The sequence below is a fragment of the Eschrichtius robustus genome, chromosome 19, assembly GCF_028021215.1.
Source record: "Eschrichtius robustus isolate mEscRob2 chromosome 19, mEscRob2.pri, whole genome shotgun sequence".
In the NCBI taxonomy this organism is placed as follows: domain Eukaryota; kingdom Metazoa; phylum Chordata; class Mammalia; order Artiodactyla; family Eschrichtiidae; genus Eschrichtius; species Eschrichtius robustus.
In genome coordinates, this window is record NC_090842.1 from 59,478,296 (window position 1) to 59,497,593 (window position 19,298).

At 49.3% G+C, this 19,298-nt stretch overlaps 1 protein-coding gene across 1 annotated transcript; it reads right to left on the reverse strand.

The window, feature by feature from the left end:
• Nucleotides 1–224: 224 nt before the first annotated feature.
• LOC137752444 (carcinoembryonic antigen-related cell adhesion molecule 8-like) lies at nucleotides 225–18,033 on the reverse strand. Its single transcript, XM_068527146.1, has 8 exons — nucleotides 17,970–18,033; nucleotides 13,199–13,437; nucleotides 13,076–13,130; nucleotides 9,771–10,049; nucleotides 8,026–8,103; nucleotides 4,767–5,045; nucleotides 2,487–2,741; nucleotides 225–436 (listed from the first exon to the last, which is right to left on the reverse strand). Exons 1-8 carry the CDS (start codon nucleotides 18,031–18,033, stop codon nucleotides 225–227), a joined length of 1,461 nt encoding a protein of 486 aa, XP_068383247.1.
• Nucleotides 18,034–19,298: the final 1,265 nt, after the last annotated feature.

Sequence of the window (19,298 nt, forward strand, 5' to 3'; positions counted from 1 at the left end):
CAGCCGTCCCACCAGGCCCAGAGGAGTGGAGGGGTGTCTCGCGTGCAAGGAGCGCTCTTTGATTCCCCAGGTCCAACAGGGTAAAGTCTGAGGCCTTCGGCTTGGCATTCAAGGCCTCTACAATCTGGGCTCTGCCAACTTGTCCACCATTAATTTCCATCAAAGCAGAAAGAAAACTCAGGAATCTGGTTCATCTCTATCCTCATCCTATCCAGGACTCCCGTTTACCTCAAGCTCCCTTCATAGACAGGTACCCAACCCTCCTTTAGGGAAAAGAGAATCACGGCTACCTGGTCCCTCATGAAGCCCAGGAAGTAGGCCACAGTGGCCGTCAGAGCAATACCAACCACCATTCCAAGCACGATGTCAGTGATGCCCCCTCCAGGGATGTGTGGCCCACAGAATGCTGGGCCCTGGTCATTCTCAGATGTGGCATCTATGGAGCAGAAGAGAAGCAGAGTAGGGGAAGCTGTGGTAGGTGCCCAAAGATCTCCAGTTCCTAATCCCTGGAATCTGCGACTGTTCCCTTACATGGTAAAAAAGAGACCTTGCAGATGTGATGAAGTTAAAGATCTTGAAATAGGGATATTAGCCTGGATTATCCAGGTGGGTCCTTAAATACAGTTACAAGTTTCCTTATAAGAGGGAGGCAGAGGGAGATTTGACACAGAATAAAGAAGGCCACGTGACAGAAGCAGAAAGAAGTAGACAGAAGCAGACAGAAGCAGAGTCAAAGAGAGAAGATGCTGTGATGCTGGCTTTAAAGATGAAGGAAGGGGCCATGAGCCACGGAATGCAAGGGATGCAGTTCTAGAAGCTGGAAAAGACAAGGAACTGGATTCTCCCCTAGAGCCTCCCAAGGAGCACAGCCCTGCCTACACCTTGACTTTGGCCCCATGAGACTGATTTTGGACTTCTGACCTCCAGAAGCAGAGGAGAATACATTTGTGTGTCGTTGTAAGCCACCAAGAGTGGAATCGTTACAGCGGCCATGTGGAACCAATACAGAGGCCCGACGCCACCGTGAACCACCCACCCACCCTGGATTTCAACTGCCCTCTCAGCTGAGCATCTTTAATCTACAGCCCTCCCAGTCATAAGACCCGAAGAGGGAGCTCCCTGATTCCAGTGTCTATTTTCGCAAATGGAGGGGTTGGGGCTCAGAGAGGAGAATACTGGATTCCCCCAAGGCCCAAGACCCAAGAGTCTTGCCCCCACCCACTCTTCCGTCCCCGACACAGTACTTTACTAACGTCATTCACTTTCTCCCTTCACAATATTCTCCCCGCTTACATTATTGTCTTAATATGTTTCTTTATATCGACTCACAATTCTATTTAAATAAATTTAAGTAGAAAAAAATTAACTTCTAAAAGAAGTTCCATATAAACAAAGCGATGCCACTCAGTTCTAGCAAGATGCAGCAACGGAGTCTTGCTCTCTCCTTGTTAGGCCAAGAAATTAGCAAGTGCTAAGGAGAGAGTTAAAGATAACTAGCTCAAATCAAGACTTTCTCTCAACGTAATCAGAAAAACTGAACTAAATTAAGCGGGACTGTCTTTCTATGTCATGATACCTCACGCCATTTCCAGGTACCACCTGAGGACATTTCATCTATCACTTAAACTCATCCTGGGTTCTGGGGGAACCATGCTCACACTACGTTCCTGTCTCCCTGTGGCCTAACCCCATTCTAGGCACACGGTAGGTGCTTCATAAATGCTGTATTTTCTCAGTTGAAGATGTTGCCCACCACCCATTGCACTACTGATTTAATGGTGGCTGTGGGTATGCTAATAACAAAGTGAAAAGGGGGGCGCGTGGAATTTGAGTCTTATACTCAAGACACATGCAATCTGTTGAATAAGTGAATGCACGCAGGTGTAATTTGCTGAGTTTCCTTTCTAGGTTTCCATCCTGGCTTCCAGCTAGACTGTAGACTGTATATTCCCTGAGGGCAAGAACCATGCCCACCCCACCTTCCTTCACCCCCAGGCCAAGCCGAGACCAGAAGATGCCTGATGCTGTCTGTGCCCCTAAATTGATCTTTAAGCCCCAAGGAAGTGGACACGGGGAGGGAAGGCACCTGTTCTATGGAAGCAGTTTCATCGTGAGACCTCGAAGTCTTATGATAAGGGCTCTTCTATTTCTCAGAGAACCCAGGTGAACCAAACCCAGGCCTTCAAACTCTCCTTGCTCCATCCCATCACAGGGCCTTTGCACTCACTGTTTCCTCCGTCTGGAAGTCTCTGACCCTCCCTGCCCATACTGAGTTGACTATCTGGGTGGATGGATAGGTCGGTGGGTGAATGTTTATGTGAATGAGTGGCTGGAGGAGTATGTGGGTAGTTGGAAGGATGGGTGGATGGATGGATGAGGGGTGGGTATGTGGATGGATAAGCAAGTGAATGGGTGGGTAGATAGGCTGGTATTTGTGTTGATGGAGGAACAGGTGGGTGGGTGGATAAGAAGAGGAGGCCCCTCACCTTTGATGTGGACCGCCAGCCGGGCCATACTCTGAAGGCCTGCGTCTGCACTGACAGCGTGGCAGCTGTACAGCCCTGAGCTGTGCAGCGTGATATCCAGGATGGAGGGGAGCTGCCCTGCTGCCCCTGGACTCCCATCCGCCCTCCATGCGTACTCAGCAGGTGGGCTGGAGTTGGCAAAGCAGGAGAGGGTGAGGTTGCAGCCAACCACAAAGGTAGCGTCCATGGGGTTTATCACCGGGACATCAGGACAATCTGGGGAAGACAGAGCAGACATTTCAAAGGGAGGAGAACGCGCTATACTTTCTCTGCTTCTAGCCCAGGCCCACGGAGCCACAGTTCTGCCCGACTTCTATCACACTTCTGCCACAAATGGGACCATGACCCACCCACCCCCAACCATGTTAGAGAGAGGAAGGGAAGGAGAGAGAAGGAAGAAGGTGGAGGGACCGCTGTTCCTTCTAAGTTATATTCCTTACACACCCGTGAGAGGAGGTGCTATAGCACGAGGATTAAGAGTCCAGGTTTTGGAGTCTGACTGGCTGAAGTCCGATCCTAGCGATCGCATGTATTAGTGCTGAGCCTCAGTTTCCTCGTTTGTGAAAATCAGGGAAGAGAGTGGCCACCTCACTGGATTGTGTGGACTCACTGGGATATGTGTCTGCTTGGCCCGTGGTCAGTACTAGATATTCGCCAGTAAGTGACTAATTAATCTGATTTATTAACATTAATATTTAATTCCTCTTAAGAGAAGAAGCTTGACTACAGAGAGCATGAAGCCTGCTTGTCAACCAAAACACCCACCGATCCCCATGCCAGTGGCGAGAGGAAAGGAAGGTAGTGGCACAGGGTAAGCACTGCGCTAGGAATCCCAGCATTAAGCTGAGAGCAACCCCATAGGTGTAGGGCTGGTGCTGCCCCAGCCCATGACCCTTATCGAAAAAGAGAGACTGAACCCCACTCCTGCCCCAGGGTGGACCCAGCTGAGGGCCATATGCAGATTTTGCCTGACCAGCCTCCAAACTCCTCAGCCCAGTAGTGAAGTCCTTTAGGGAACTATCCCCCCTCCAGCCTCAGTTTGCCTGTTCTGGTTCCACTGGGGTGGGTCCTCCTGCTTGCCCCTCACAGGCTGTGGGAAGACACATGACCCCTGACTGTCCAATGAGAGCACAGTATCTCCCTCCACAGTGATTGGTTCGGGGTGGGAACATGACCCAAAATGGGCCAATGAGAGTCAGCCTTGGGACTTTAGCTGGAACTGCAAAGGACTGAGGCACTTTCTTTCTCCTGTGGTGGCTAAGGGGGTGGGTTGTGGGTGTGGACCTGCTGGGGCTGTCATTCGACCCCTGAGAATGAAAGCCCCACAGAACAAAGAGAAGTCCAGAATTCCTTGGATTCCACACGGCACCTCTGGGATCTTCTTGTACATTCTCCTGTTTCTTTCAGCTTCATGTGGTTTCTGTTCCTCTTAACCAAACAATTCCTACCTATCTTGGGTAACCTCTCCCTCTCTCTGTACCTCAGTTTTTCCAGTCATAATAAAGGGACATTTGATGAGATGGCCTCTAAGTCTCATGGTTCAGGAAGCAAGGAGGAGACAATTTAGCAAGACAGCTAAGTGCGGGGCTCTGGAGCCAGATGTTGTGTTCAAATCTGACTACCACATATGAACTTCGGGAAACTGAATTAACCTCTCTAAGGGGCTTCCCTGGTGGCGCAGTGGTTGGGAGTCTGCCTGCTAATGCAGGGGACGCGAGTTCGAGCCCTGGTCTGGGAAGATCCCACATGCCACGGAGCAGCTGGGCCCGTGAGCCACAACTGCTGAGCCTGCGCGTCTGGTGCCTGTGCCCCGCAACGGGAGGGGCCGCGATAGTGAAAGGCCCGCGCACCGCGATGAAGAGCGGTCCCCGCACCGCGATGAGGAGTGGCCCCCGCTTGCCGCAACTAGAGGAAGCCCTCGCACGAACCGAAGACCCAACACAGCCAAAAATGAATAAATAAATAAATAAAGTAGCTATAAAACAATCGAATTCATGCTCTGCAATTCAGTTAAAAAAAAAAAAAAACACCTCTCTTAAGCCTTGATTTCCTCATCTGTGAAATGGGAATAATCATAGTATCTGCTTCACAGTTTGCGGGTGAGGATTAAAATAGTTCCAACATGAACAGTGCCTGGCACATGGTATGTGCTCAACAAATACTGGTAACTATTATTATTATTTGAACTTGTTCCATTCCCTCCCCAGGGTGCCCCCAAGGCATAAGGCAAAAGAGACTCACAATTCACATTTACAGGGAGGGGGTTGCTGAGGCTGGAAGTGGCAGAACTGCTGGCCTCACACTGGTAGAGCCCGGTGTCATTCCGTGTAATGTTCCGGAGGCTGAGGAGCCTGTGGTCTGGGGACGGCTCCCCTCGGCCCCCACCGGAAAAGACATCACTGTTTCTGAACCACCTGATAGCTATGACTCTCTCTGGGGGGACACACATCAGGGTGACAGAGCCTGTGTTCTCCACGGGGGCGACACTGTCAGCCAGGATGCTGGGCTGAGGCATGTATTCTGTTCAGGGACACAGAGCAAAGAGGGAACGGCAGTGAGATAAGGGGGATCCTCTTCACAGTTAATTTGATGACCTCTGCAATCCTTAACCTCCTCCCCTTAGACCTCTGTGCATCTCACCCCCTTCCTGAAACCATCTCCTCCCAGGGCCTGGAAATTCACACACCCTCCTATGCAGTCTAGTTAGTGTAATCCAGTCTAGATCTGCACTGTCCAGTACGATGGCTGCCAGCCACATGTGGTTATTGAGGACCTGAAAGGTGGCTGATCCAAATTAAGATGTGCTATGAGTATAAAATAAACAATGGATTTCCAAAATGGAAAAAAAAAAAAAAAGGAATGTAAGCTATCAACAAATTTTCTATTGACTGCATGTTGAAATATTTTGAATATACTGGGTTAACAAAATTATTAAAATTGATTTCACCTGTTATGCTTTACTCTTTTATTGTGGCTGCTAGAAAATTTTAAATCCTATATGTGCCTTGCATTATATTTCTGTTGGACAGCGTTACTCTAAGTTGGCTATGTATACAGGATCTGGCATCAGACTGAGTTCACTAGCTGATGAGTTACCGTGACTAAACCATGCCTCAGTGTCCTTCCAGTCAAATGATAATTGCACTGCCCCTCATAAAGATTAAAAGAGATAATATATACACAGATACTGTGATACATTTACAGTTTCCTAACTGTCCTACTAATCTCCTGCCTTTGTGCAATCTGCTGCCCATGTGGCAGCAAAAAGATCTTTTCCTAAGATAAAGATTGGGGACTTTCCTGATGCTCCCAATGCACGGGGCCCGGGTTCGATCCCTGGTCAGGGAACTAGATGCCGCACGCATGCTGCAACTAAGAGCCTCCATGCCGCAATTAAAAAAAAAAAAAAAAAAAGACCCTGGGACTTCCCTGGTGGCGCAGCGGTTAAGAATCCGTCTGCCAATGCAGGGAACACAGGTTCGAGCCCCGGTCCGGGAAGATCCCACATGCTGCAGAGCAGCTGAGCCCATGCGCCACAACTACTAACTAAGCCTGCGCTCTAGAGCCTGCGAGCCACAACTACTGAAGCCCATGCGCCTAGAGCCCGTGCTCCTGCAACAAGAGAAGGCACCGCAATGAGAAGCCCGCGCACCGCAAAGAAGAGTAGCCCCCGCTCGCTGCAACTAGAGAAAGCCCGTGCACAGCAATGAAGATCCAACACAGCCAAAAATAAAATTAATTAATTAATTTTAAAAAAAAAGACCCTGCATGCTGCAACGAAGATCCCGTACACAGCGATGAAGATCCCGTGTGCCACAACTAAGACCCAGCACAGCCAAATAAATAAATATTTAACTACTTTTTTAAAAAAAAAGATTGGATTGTGTTTCTCTCCTGATTAAGGACCATCCTTGGCTCCTGGTTCCTCACGACAAAGGCTCTAAATGATCATTTCTTGCTAACTGTTCCAGCCCCACCCCATACTACTCTTCTCCTTGTTTAATATGCCCCAGGCTAGTATTGTTTCTGTTCCTTCCACACACCAAAGTTCTTCTTGCCACAGGGCCTTGGCACATGCCAGTCCCTCTCCCACTCCCATTTACTCTTCAATAACTCACCTCCTGCTCATCCTTCAGGTCTCCATTTAAATGCCACCACTTCTGAGAAGCCTCCTGTGGTAGACTAAATCATTGGCTGCAATTCTTTACCTCACTCCTCCCTACACTCTTCCCAGTATTCACGCTCTTTACCAAGTAACTTTGCAGTCCTTTCCACAGAAGGCAGAATATATTCCTTGCCTTTTTTTTTTTTTTAAGATTTTCTTGATGTGGACCCTTTTTAATATCTTTATTGAATTTGTTACAATATTGCTTCTGTTTTTTTATGTTTTACTTTTTTGGCCACGAGGCATGTGGGATCTTAGCTCCCCGACCAGGGATCAAACCTGCACCCCCTGCACTGGAAGGTGAAGTCTTAACCACTGGACCACCAGGGAAGTCCCTGTCCCTCGCCTTTGACTGTAGGATGTTGGCAGACATGATGCAAGCGGGTGTTTGAAATGTGCTTGTGTCCTTGGGTGTGCCCCCTTGCACCTCTGCCATAATCATGAAGAAGAGCTCCCTCTTGGAAAGGTGCCATTGCTTTAACCTAAGCCTCAGAATGAACACAGGCGGAGCAGACCTGAGTCCAACCCACAGTGAGGAGCCAAGCCCAGCCAGGCCCAGTCTGGAGAAGCAGACCTCCCAACCAAGCTGCATGTGTGTGAGTGAGCCCAGCTGAGAACAGCAGAGCAGTCCCAGGTGACCTGCAGGCATGTGATAATTGTTTGTTATCATAGATAGATAGGCCACCTAGATTCTTGTGACTGTTTGTTATGCAGCAATGGCTAACTGATACACCTCCCCAATGACTCTGTGTAAATCTGAAGCCCCATTACCCCATTAGCCTCTCATTATATCTTCTGTTCCTTCAGAGCACTTAACACATTTTTCAATTATGTATTTATTTGTGTGACAATCTTTTAATGGCCTATCTCTCCTTTTAGACCTTAAGCTGCAGGAGGTCAAGGGACCACATCTCTCTTTGCTTATCACTCTATCCCTGATGCCGAGAACAGTATTTGGAACATATTAGTTGCTTAATAAATATGTGAATGAATAAGTTAATAAGGCATTGATCAGGAGGTGATTTTAATCAATTTAAGGTCAATTTTAGCTGCTGCTAAAACCTTAAAGGGACAGAAACTCAAGGGCCAGAGATTCTAAGAGATTCAGGGCATTTTCCTAAGACTACAATGATGAATTTCAGAAACTCAAGGGCTTAGGATAAAGCTCTGTGGTCTCATCCAATAACTTCCTCTGTGACCGTGAGAATTCCTGAATACCCTCCCACCAAATTTCTTCCTTCTCTGTGGAAGGGCGGCGATTGGCGTGGGTGGTCTCCCAGGGCTCCTCAAGCTCCATTTGGTCAACCAGAGTCCCCTCCAGACTCACCCACTCACCAGGGATGATAATCAGGGTGCCTGTGGCACCGCGGCTGCCTGAGGCAGGGTTGGTGGCCTCACAGGTGTAGACTCCAACTGTGCCCAGGTGGATGGGAAGAGCTGCTGGCCAGAGGGCCCTGGGTTCCCAGTGATCGTCCACGAGTACTGGGCTGGAGGGTTGCACATGGTGGAGCAGGAGAGGGTGAGGTCGAACCCGACTATGAAGCTGAGGTCAGTGGCGGTTACTGGGGGCATGTTTGGACCATCTGTAGCAGCCAAAATAAATTCCCAGAGAGAGTCATAGCCGGGAACCTGGGGTCTCTGCCTGCTCCGGCCTTTTCCTCTCAACCTGGTCCCTTCCCTGGGCTCCTACTTGCTGTGTGACCCTGGGCAGCTCACCTCCCCTCTCTGAGTCAGTGGGCTCAGCACTGGTCTGTATACTCTTTGAGGGAAGGGGCTATGTCTGTGTCAGTGTCAGGCACATGTTCGATGCTCAGTAATTATATGTTGAGTGGACAAATGAACCAACGTTAACCAGGGCTTATTGTGTACGAGGGTCTGGATGAGGTCTGCTGGGGCCACAGAGCTGTTTCCAGCACCGTCTCTACCCGTGAGAGAGGCAGACACATGTCTCACTGAGAGGGAGCATTTATCCATCTTTTCAATAAGTGTTTTTTGATCTCTTCCTTTGTGCCAGGCACTGTCCTGGGTTTGGGGACACACCAGAGGCTGAGACAGGCCTAGCCCTGCCCTCACAGAGCTCCCAGTCCAGTTGGGGAGACACACCTGTTCCTGACAGCAATGATCTAGAGTGAGCTGAGCAAGGATGGAGGAGCCCAGAGAGGGTGGCTGACCCAGGCTGGGGCGTCAGGGAAGGCTTCCTGGAGGAAAGGACACCTGAGCTGAAACCTGGAAGATGAGGAGGAATTATTCAGGCAAAGGATGAGAGCAGTGGTGGGAAGGGAGGCACCAAAAAAATGGCACAGTGTGTGGGGCTGGGGCTCAGCCAGACCGTGGTGTGTAAGGAGTACTGAGAAACGAGGTTTTGAGGGTCAACAGAGACTTGTGGCCTTGTAGCCCAGGCTAAGTGGGCTGGACTTCCTCCTGGGGGGCACTAGGGAGCCATGGAAGAGATGTGAGGAGGGGAGGAACAGAGTCCAATTTATGCTTTAGAAAGACATGGGCAGGACTTCCCTGGTGGCACAGTTGTTAAGAATCCGCCTGCCAATGCAGGGGACACGGATTTGATCCCTAGTCCGGGAAGATCCCACATGCCGCGGAGCAATGAAGCGCATGCGCCACAACTACAGAGCCTGCGATCTAGAGCCCAGAGCCACAACTACTGAGCCCATGTGCCACAAGTACTGAAGCCCATGTGCTAGAGGGCCCGAGTGCTGCAACCACTGAGCCCGCGTGCTGCAACTCTTGAAGTCTGCACACCTAGAGCTCATGCTCTGCAACAAGAGAAGACACCGCAAATGAGAAGCCCGTGAACCACAACGAAGAATAGCCCCCGCTCACCGCAACTAGAGTAAGCCCGCGCACAGCAACGACGACCCAACACAGCCAAAAAAATTTTTTAAATAAATAAATTAATTAATTATTTTTTAAAAAGGAAAGACATGGGCACCTGCAGCTGATCCTGCCTTTATAACCCTTCCATGTGCCCCTGGGTCCCGCCCCCCGCAGCCCAACCTGCCAGGCAAGGTGGGTTTCAGGGAGGTGACCCTAAAGGAGGCAGGGGGTGTGGGATGGGCACTCACAGGTGACGCAGAGGAGCAGGGGCTCACTGAGCCTGGTGACGGCAGGGTTCTTGACCTCGTACTGGTAAGGTCCTGAATCATTCCGGGTCACCTGGTGGATAGTCAGTCTCTGCTGGTCCAGGGACAGCTCCAGCTGCCCGCTGCCCACCACAGGCTCCTTGCCAGTGTACCACTGGAAGGTGGCGTCACTGCTTGGGGACTGGCAGCTCAGGGTCACAGAGTCCCGCAGCTCCAGGGCCGCCAAGGTGGAGGCTGTGATGGGGGGTGGGGCCAGCTTCTCTGTGAAGCGGGGATGGAGAGAGAAGGAGACTTGAACCCCAGCAAAACCACTGCCCATCTCGGTGAACGCGGCCACACTGACCTTCCCCCTCTGAGCCTCAGTCTCCTCCAAAAATAGGCGCCAGCCTCATGGGGCTGTTGTGAAGACGACATGAACTAACGTACGTGACACCCTTGGCCTGGGATCCTGCAGATAGTAACTGCCTAGCGTCGTACCCTTGGTCCCTGCCCTTGGACTAGGGATGGGGGAGGGGAAGGAGATATTGTATAGATGACCCCAGGAGACTAAGTCGTTTCAGACACATATGTGTGGCCTTTTTGCCGAATCTAGGCAGAGGCAGTGATGCTAGAAAATACCAAATGTTATGCAAAGTATTAGTCAATGTATAATGTTGATTATTCATTTAATCTTTCACCTAACAAACACTTACTGGGCATCTGTTCTGAGCCACATTCTGTGCTGGGCAGTGTTGGGGTCACAGTAGTGATCAAGTCAGTCCTAGCCCTGCCCTCCTGGGGCTTCCCAGTTCTAAAGGGCGTAGTAAGGACTCAAAATATGAGCTATTTTTAGAAAACATCATCTAGGGGAAAGATGTCACTGGGAGCATAGAACAAGGAGATTTAGTGTAATCTGCTGCATCAGGGAACCACCATTAATTGATCCTTACATCCATCCATCCATTCATTCAACCATTTGCTACTTCATTTAACTAGTGTTTTCTGTACAGCAGGGATCAAGCCATTCCAGTCTGTGCCCTCATGGGACTCATGGTCCAGTGAGGGAGACAGACTCAGCCCCACACAGTGATGGGTCCTAGTGGGAGGAGCTGGGATGTGGAATTCCAGGGGATTTCGATAATAAACCAGAGGGGACACCTGACCCAGTTAGAGGGTCAGAAAGGACTTCGTGGAGACGATGATATTTACATGAAAAGCTCCAGAGTGATGGGGGGGCGGAGATTATACGGGTGAAGGGAAGAAAGGATGACAGCAGAAGGCAGAGCTAAGTCCTAGATGTGAGACAGAACAAGGAAGCAGGTCTGACAGGAGGTTAGAGAGCTACGGTCTGGGCACAGAGAAAGGGGAAAGATGAGACTGAACAGGATGGTGGTGCTGGTGTGGCAGACAGATGACCTGGGACTTCACCACGGAAGGAATCACATTCCACCAATCACTTCTCTCCTCTAAAAACCAACCTCTGTTGGGAAAAAAACAGAGTGAAATACTTTTAAGAGTTTATCTAAATGGCTGGACGACTAAAGGACCTGAAGAGGAGAAGAAATATATTGGTGATGCCATATACAGTCCTTGAATAGCCAGTATAAATTCTGTGAACTATTTCCTGCCACCCTCCAGATCTGTCTAGTGACTCCAAGTGATTTTGAGCTTCCCAGTTCAAGGTCACAGGAGGAATGCCTAACGAGGGTCTAAGTTGGTTTTTGAGGTGGGCAAGAATGTTCATAGCTGCATTATTCACAATAGCCAAAAGGTGGAAGCAACCCCCTGTCCACTGATGGATGAATTGACAAACAAAACGTGGTTTATATGTATAGTTAGCCCTTCATATCCACAGGTTCCGTCTCCATGGATACAGAGGGCCAACTGTACTACACCATTTTATGTAAAGGACTTGAACATCCTCAGATTTTGGTATCTGCAGTGGGTCCTGGAACCAATACCCATGAATACTGAGGGACGACTGTACAATGGAATATGGCCTTAAAGGGAAAGGAAATTCTGTCACATGTTACAACTTGAATGAACCTTGAAGACATCATGCTAAGTGAAGTAAACCAGTCACAAAAGGACAAATACTGTATGATTCCATTTATCTGAGGTACCTAAAGTAGCCAAAAATCATAGAAACAGAAAGTAGAAGGGTGGTTTCCAGGAGCTGGAGGAGGGAGAGGTTAGGGAGTTAGTGTTTAATGGGTACAGAGTTTCAATGTTTGCAAGATGAAATGAGTCCTGGAGATGGAGGGATGTTAATGCTGTACTTAATGCCACTGAACTGTACCCTTAAAAATGGTAAAGATGATGACTTTTATGTTATTTGTACTATTATCACAATTTTAAAATAAATAATAAGTGGGTAAAAAGAGTTTGCATCTCTTTATGGGGGAAAAGAAAGAATCATCTAAGAGAAAGGCAGGACACTGGTGGGGTTGCTGCTATTGGGATCAGCTGACCCAAGGTCTATGGAATCCGTACTTATAAGCTCAGAGTGTGGGCTTTCCTGACCCCATCTACACAAACATAGCATTTCTAGGTCCAGGGAAGCAGCTTCTCCTTCTCCTCTATACAAGATTCTGTGCTTTTGTTGTTTTTGTATATAAAAATCAAGGCTAGGACAAAAGAGAGCCATCACTTTCAGCCTTCTTTATCTCTTAATCAAGGAGAGGTTTCTATTTTCCATCCCCACTCTGAGGGAGATGGCTAGGTGTCCTCTAATATCCTTCTTCTTCTGTAATAATAATACCCCAATTTTTAGCCAGGCACATGGCCACCAGCATAAGGACTACATTTCCCAGCCTCCCTTGCAGTTATGTGTGGCCATGTGACTAAATTCTGGCCAATGAGGTGTGAGCAGAAGTGATGGGTATAATCGTTGACTCAGGTTCTTAAAGGAAGGGGACACACCCTTCCCTTCCTTCTTTCCCTTTCCCATGTTGGAATGGGGATATCCCTATGTCCATATCAGCCATCTTGGTCCACGCAGACAAGGGCTGCTCTCCAAGGGTGGTGGAGGATTTAGAAGGAGCTAGGCCTCTGACAATATAATGCAGTTATATCCACTCCAAAATTATTGTATCTGGACTAGGGGGAGAGAGAGAGAGGGAAACGTATTTTTTAAGACCCTGTTTGTTTGAACCCTTGTCACAGCAGCCAAATATCCCCAGGAAATACACATATTGTCCTTAGGGCACTGGGGAGCCATGGAAGAGTTTTGAGTGGGGAAGGGACAGGGTCAGATCAGAGGCTTGGAAGAGCCCTCTGGTTGTTGGGGAGGGGGTGTTTGCACTCACCAAACACAGGCAAGTAGACATTCCACGAGGGGTGGCTCACATCCACCACAAACTTCTGTAGGGTGTAGGGGCCCATATCCGTGAGGCTGAGTGCAGCGATGTGGAAAGATCCATCTGGACTACCGTCTCCCGGCCTGTGTAGGCAGGGCTGAGGGTCAGGCCCCCGGAGACCACACAGAAAGTTAAGATCTGCTGGGCCATCTCCGTGCCCTCTCCCCGAAACCAGCTGAAGCACAGGAGTCTGTCTTTGGCCAAGCCCTGAACAGCCAGGGTGACACTGCCCCCTTCCAGCGGTTGAGATGGGACAAGTGTGATGGTCAGTTGGGCAGCCGCTGGCATCACCCAGAAGCCCAGGAGAGAGGCTGAGGGTGTGGGGAGAGAAAGACATCAGAAACACCAGGAAGGAGAGAGCAGGATCCCAGGAACAGCCCTGGCTTTCAGTCCCCGAACCTGTGCTTCTAGCTGTGTGACTGTGACGGACACAGAAACGGGCTGGACAAGACCACTTCCAGGAGGGACTTGCCCCATGAATCAGCAGATGGCCTCCAGCTGTCATCTCCTCCAAGGTCATGTCCTTCCCAGGGTGGCCTATATCTGGAGATTGAGCAAGGCTTGGCCATTTCACCCTGATAACGGAACAACCCTGAGGGGGCAATACTCTCTCCTGAGCTCCTGGCTAAATCAGCTGAAGTTTTGTCAGGCCTGCATCACTGATCAATTTCTCTCTCTCTCTGCCCGGTCTTGCCTCCCCCTCCTTCCTTCCACAGGTATTGATTTCTAATAAACATCCTGCACTTGTGTCAGTTAACTAGGGCTGCCATGACATAGTACCACAAACCGGGTGGCTTAAAACAACAGAAATTTATTGTCTCACAGTTCTGGGGGCCAGAAGTCCAAAATCAAGGTATGGGCAGAGCCGTGCTCGCTCAGAAACATGTAGGGGAATTGTTTCTTGCCTCTTCCAACTTCTGGTGCTCTGCTGGCAACCTCTGGCGTTCCTTGCCTTGTCGGAGTGTCATTCCAATCCTCTGTCTTCATGTGGCTGTCTTCTCATAAGGACACCAAGCATGTTGGAGCAAGGGGCCCACTCTATTCCACTATGACCTCATCGTTTTTTAAAAATTCTTACTGGAGTTTGGTTGCTTTACAATGTTGTGTTAGCCTCCACTGCACAACAAAATGAATCAGCCATACACATACGGATATCCCGTCCCTTTTGGACTTCCCTCCCATTTAGGTTACCACAGTGCATTAGGTAGAGTTCCCTGTGCTATACAGTATGTTCCCATCAGTTGTCTATTTTATACATAGTATCAATAATATGTATGTGTCAATCAGGGTCTCCCAATTCCTCCCACCCCACCCCTTTCCCTTTGGTATCCATACCTCTGTTCTCTACGTCTGTGCAGTATGACCTCATCTTAATTAATTACATCTGCAACAACTTTATTTCCAAATAAAGTCATATTCTGAGGTTCTAGGGGCTAGAACTTCAACATATCTTTTTTGGGGGGAAGGACACTATTCGACTCATAACACCTCCCCCAACTCCATTTCAGAGTCTGCTTCTGAAAAACCCAATCTGTGACAATGACTTTGGACAGGTGGCTTCACTGAGCCTCTGAGCCTCTGTTTTCTTAAAACAGAAGCAACACTGCCTTGAGGGTTCATGAGGATAGGCACGTAAAATGCCCAGGACAGAGTCAGAAACACAGCAGTTAAATAAATGGGAGCTTTCAACTGTTATTCAATCAACAGTCATTCCACAAACATTTGATGAGCACCTACCATGTGCCAGGACCACAGCTGGGCAATGGGATAAGATAATGAACTGTAAAATCAAAACCCCACCCTCGTGGAGCCTGTGGATGGTCCAATGGAAAAAATGGACATTAACAATCCATCCATCCATCCAAATAAATGTAAATTTACATACCGCAGTATTAATGAAGAGGTGCAGGGTGCAATGGCAACATGAAGGTGTAAAGTTTAGACTGAGATCTGAAGAAGGAGTCATACAGATTGAGAAAAAAAAAAAATTGTAAGATGGGGGAAAGGCCATCCAGGCAGAGGGAACAGTATGTGCAAAGACCCAGAGGAGGGAAGGAGCACAGACTGTCTGAGGAAATAAAAGAAGCCTGCATGGCCAGTGAATAGTGAGGAATGCAATTGTGTTTAGAAGATGATTTCCAATGATAAGAATGATGGTGTGGTGGTTTGAATGATGGTCTCCCAAAAGATATGTCCACCCGGAAACTATGGATGTGATCTTATTTGGAACAGGGTCTTTGCAGATGTAATTAAATTAAAGCTCTCAAGATGAGATCATCCTGGATTATCTGGGTGGGACCTAAATCCAGTGACAAGTGTCCTTATAAGAGACAAAAGAGGAGAAGTCATAGACACACAAAGGAGGAGGCCACGTGAAGATGGAGACAGAGATAAGAGTGATGCAGCCCCAGGCCAAGGAACACCTGGAGCCACCAAAAGTTGGAAGAGGCAAGGAAGTCTCCTCCCCTGGAAACTTCAGAGGGAGTGCAGCCCTGCCAATACCTTGATTTCAACTTCTGCCCTCCAGAATTGTGGGAGATAAAATTCTGTTGTTTTAAGCCACCAAGTTTGTAGTAATTTGTTATGACAGCCCTAGGAAACTAATACAGATAGTAACAGAAAAGTGTCAGAGGAACCAGATAATGTAACAGGCTGTTCAGGAGGCAAGGTAGTGATTTCCCTGTCACTGAAGGGGAAAAGGATGGGGACCTCCTCCGGAGGTCTTGTTTTCCAACTGGGATTCCCCCCCACCCCCTCAGAAGCATCTCAAAACTAAAAGCCACTTGGTGTCATGTACTTGAACCTCTGTCCAGGTGTCAAACCCATGAGCTGATCTCCCTCCCTCCTACCTTCCATCCTTCCCATCTGGCATCCATCCTACAAATCCCTCCAGGTCCCTCATCCTCAAACACCACTGTCCCCAGGACTTCAGTGGAAATATTCTCCCCTTGGAAACTTTTAATGGCATAAAATCACCAAAACTTCTTAAAGCAATAATACCCAGTGTGGGCAAAGATGTTCAGAAACGGGCACTCTCATACACACTTTGTGGCAGGCTACATTGACATAGTTATTTTGAAGGGCAATTTTACATCATGTATCAAGGATTAAAATGTGACCCAACTATTCTACTTTCAGGAATTCAGCCTAAGAAAATAATCTGTGACATGCAAAACAGATTTATACATGCAGCTCTTCATGACATATCTCTTGTTCTCCTCCCTAGTTCCATCTCTTCATCTTTTGCTGATCACTCACTTGAGTTTCATACACCAGCCAGATTAAACCCACATCATGGGAATGTGTGTGCTTTTTCTTTTTTCCTTCCACTTGGCTTCTTTCTTTCTCTTTTCTTTTTTTTTTTTTTTTTTTTTTGTCTTTTCTTGAGGGCGATGAGGGTTGGATTGGGGAGATACTATCCTCCCCTTGCCTGGTGAACTCCTGCTCATCCTTCAAGGATGAATTTAGACATCACCTCCACCAGTTTCCTGACCTCCTGGGAGCATGCTGGGTGCCCCCTCATGGTCTCCAAGTGCCTCCCTTAGGGCTTGAAAAGCAACTACAAGTGATGAACAGGGAAGTTGCTAGAGCCAGTCTCTGATTCTAGCACCCACTTCACATGGCTGTATGACTCTGGGCAAGTTACCCACACCTCTGGCAGTTTCCTTTCAAACATTTATTAAGGATGTGCTGTGTACCAGGGATTTTCTGTATACTTTACAAGTAGCAACCCACTGAGCCTCACAGCAACCTTATGAGGCAGGGATTATTACTACCCATTTTCCAGGTGAGGAGACCAAGGCCCTGAAAGCTTAAACGGCTTGTTGAAGCTCACGCAGTGTATCTTGCAGAGCTGGGTCTGAATCCATGACGTCAGCAACTATGCTGTGCTGCTTCTGGGCCTCAGTCTCTTCATCTGGAAAATGGGGCTAATAGTAACAGTGCTCCCTCATAGAGGGACTGTGAGGACCACATGAGCTGCTTATGAACGCGCCTGGAGCAGTAGTGTCTGGCCCATCTTCAGTACCTGGTGAGGATCAGAGAGTTGTTTTTTTTTTTTAACTTTTGGGTTTGTTTGTTTGTTTGTTTGTTTGTTTGTTTATTTATGGCTGTGTTGGGTCTTCGTTTCTGTGCGCGGGCTTTCTCTAGTTGCGGCAAGTGCGGGCCACTCTTCATCGCGGTGCGCGGGCCTCTCACTATCGCGGCCTCTCTTGTTGTGGAGCACAGGCTCCAGACGCGCGGGCTCAGTAATTGTGGCTCACGGGCCCAGTTGCTCTGCGGCACGTGGGATCCCCCTAGACCAGGGCTCGAACCCGTGTCCCCTGCATTGGCAGGCAGATTCTCAACCAGTGCACCACCAGGGAAGCCCGATCGGAGAGTATCATCACTTACCGGACTGTAATCCTAGTCCCTGCCTTTTATCTTTTCATCATTCTCATTAATCACAGCCTAAAGCCCCCTGCCTACTATTTTCCAGGCACTCAAAACAGTGTTCATTTGGTCTTCACAGCGGCCCTAAGGGGGAGTCCAATCATTGCCCATTTCCCAAATAAGGAAATTGAGCGGATCAGAGAGGTTGAGTGACTTACCTCAGGTCACAGAGGTGACAGAGCTAAAGCAAGACATTAACTTGGCTGGTCCCACACAAAGCCACCCTGCCCCACAGCCTCCCTTTTAGACATGATCACTTAACAGAGAGAAACTCCGCCCCTGGATCTAGCACGATGAATATATGTCAAGTACATGGGCTATGGGGAGTCAAAAGTGGGACCAGCCAGGCCTTGAAGGCTGCCAGACCCCTGAGAAACGCCCTCCCCCACCGCAGCCCTTAGTCACTCCTCACCTATGAGCAGGGTCCCCACCCAGCGCTCGCCCCGGCCATGGGGAACATCCAGATGCTGAGCCATGGGCCGTCAAAGTCCCCCGGAGTGCGTCCTCCTGAAGGGACCTTGGTCTGCAGAGAACATCCCGTGAAATCGCCAGGGCCTCTAGAGGCAGCCAGGTGGTGGATCCCGCCCAGAACCTCAGCTCTGAGGGGAGATGGCTTGGACTTCCATGCCCCCGACAAGGGCCGTGTGCAAGCGCTCTGGCAGCCAGCCCAGGGAGAGGCTGGCAGAGCCCTCCTCAGTTTACTACTGTTCAACGTCCCATTATCTCCTCATCTTTGACCACGTCCCCGGCCCGGAACTCATGCCCTTTGCTCGCCCTGTTACTCTCCTGGTGGGCAAACGTAGGCAGGGCCGGCTGGAAGTTCCCTGTCCTGCTGTAAAACTGGGGAAGCAGAGGCCCAGAGAGAGCAAGCGACTTCCCTGGATGGCCCAGGGACTCTGAAGTCTGGCCCTGGCTGGGTTCCCACGTGTCCGGGCCAGTCTGAGGTCCCATGTGGAAATGGGAAGTGAAAACCTTCTTCGGGAGCCTTAGGTGGGCTGGTCAAAAAGGAAAGGAAACCCACATTTACTGGGAAACCAGCTTTGCCAATGCAACAGCAGAGTCTGTGGTTCAGCTTTCACATCTCTCCAGAACCTGACTACTTCTTACCAGCTCCAGCAGCACTATCAACATCTCCCGCCTGGACCACTGCGGTTGCCTGCCCACTGGGCTCCCTGCTCCTGCCCTCACCTTCCACCGTCTGTTCCCACACGACAGCCAGCGGGAGGGATCCTATGAGCACCTAAGTTGGTATTGTCCCTTCCCTGGTCAAAAGCTTCCTCCCATCTCACCCAGCAAAAATGCTAAAGTCCCTAGAGTGGCCCACAAGGCGCCACGAGATGTGGACCCATCACTGTTCTCACATCCTGCTTCTCCCCATCACTCCCGCCACTCCAGCCACTCTGTCTCTCCACTGTTTTGTAAACACACAGAGCACAGTCCTGCCTCAGGGCCTTTGCACTTGTTTTTCTTTCTGCCCCAAACACTCTTCCCTAGATATCCACAGGCTTCCTCCCTCACCTCATTCAGGGTCTTGTTCAGATGTCACCTCTTCAGAGAGACCTTCCCTTGTAACCAAGCAGGACCCTATGGGGCCTTCCCAGGACAAACCCCCACCCCCGCATCCTCTTGCTTGTAGAAATGCTTTAGTCTTCCAGGCCTCCCCTCAGTCTCAAAAGGCTGGCTCAAGAGTTAGAAAACGTGAGGATGTAAAAACAAAGAATCGCAGTTGGGTGGGGAAACT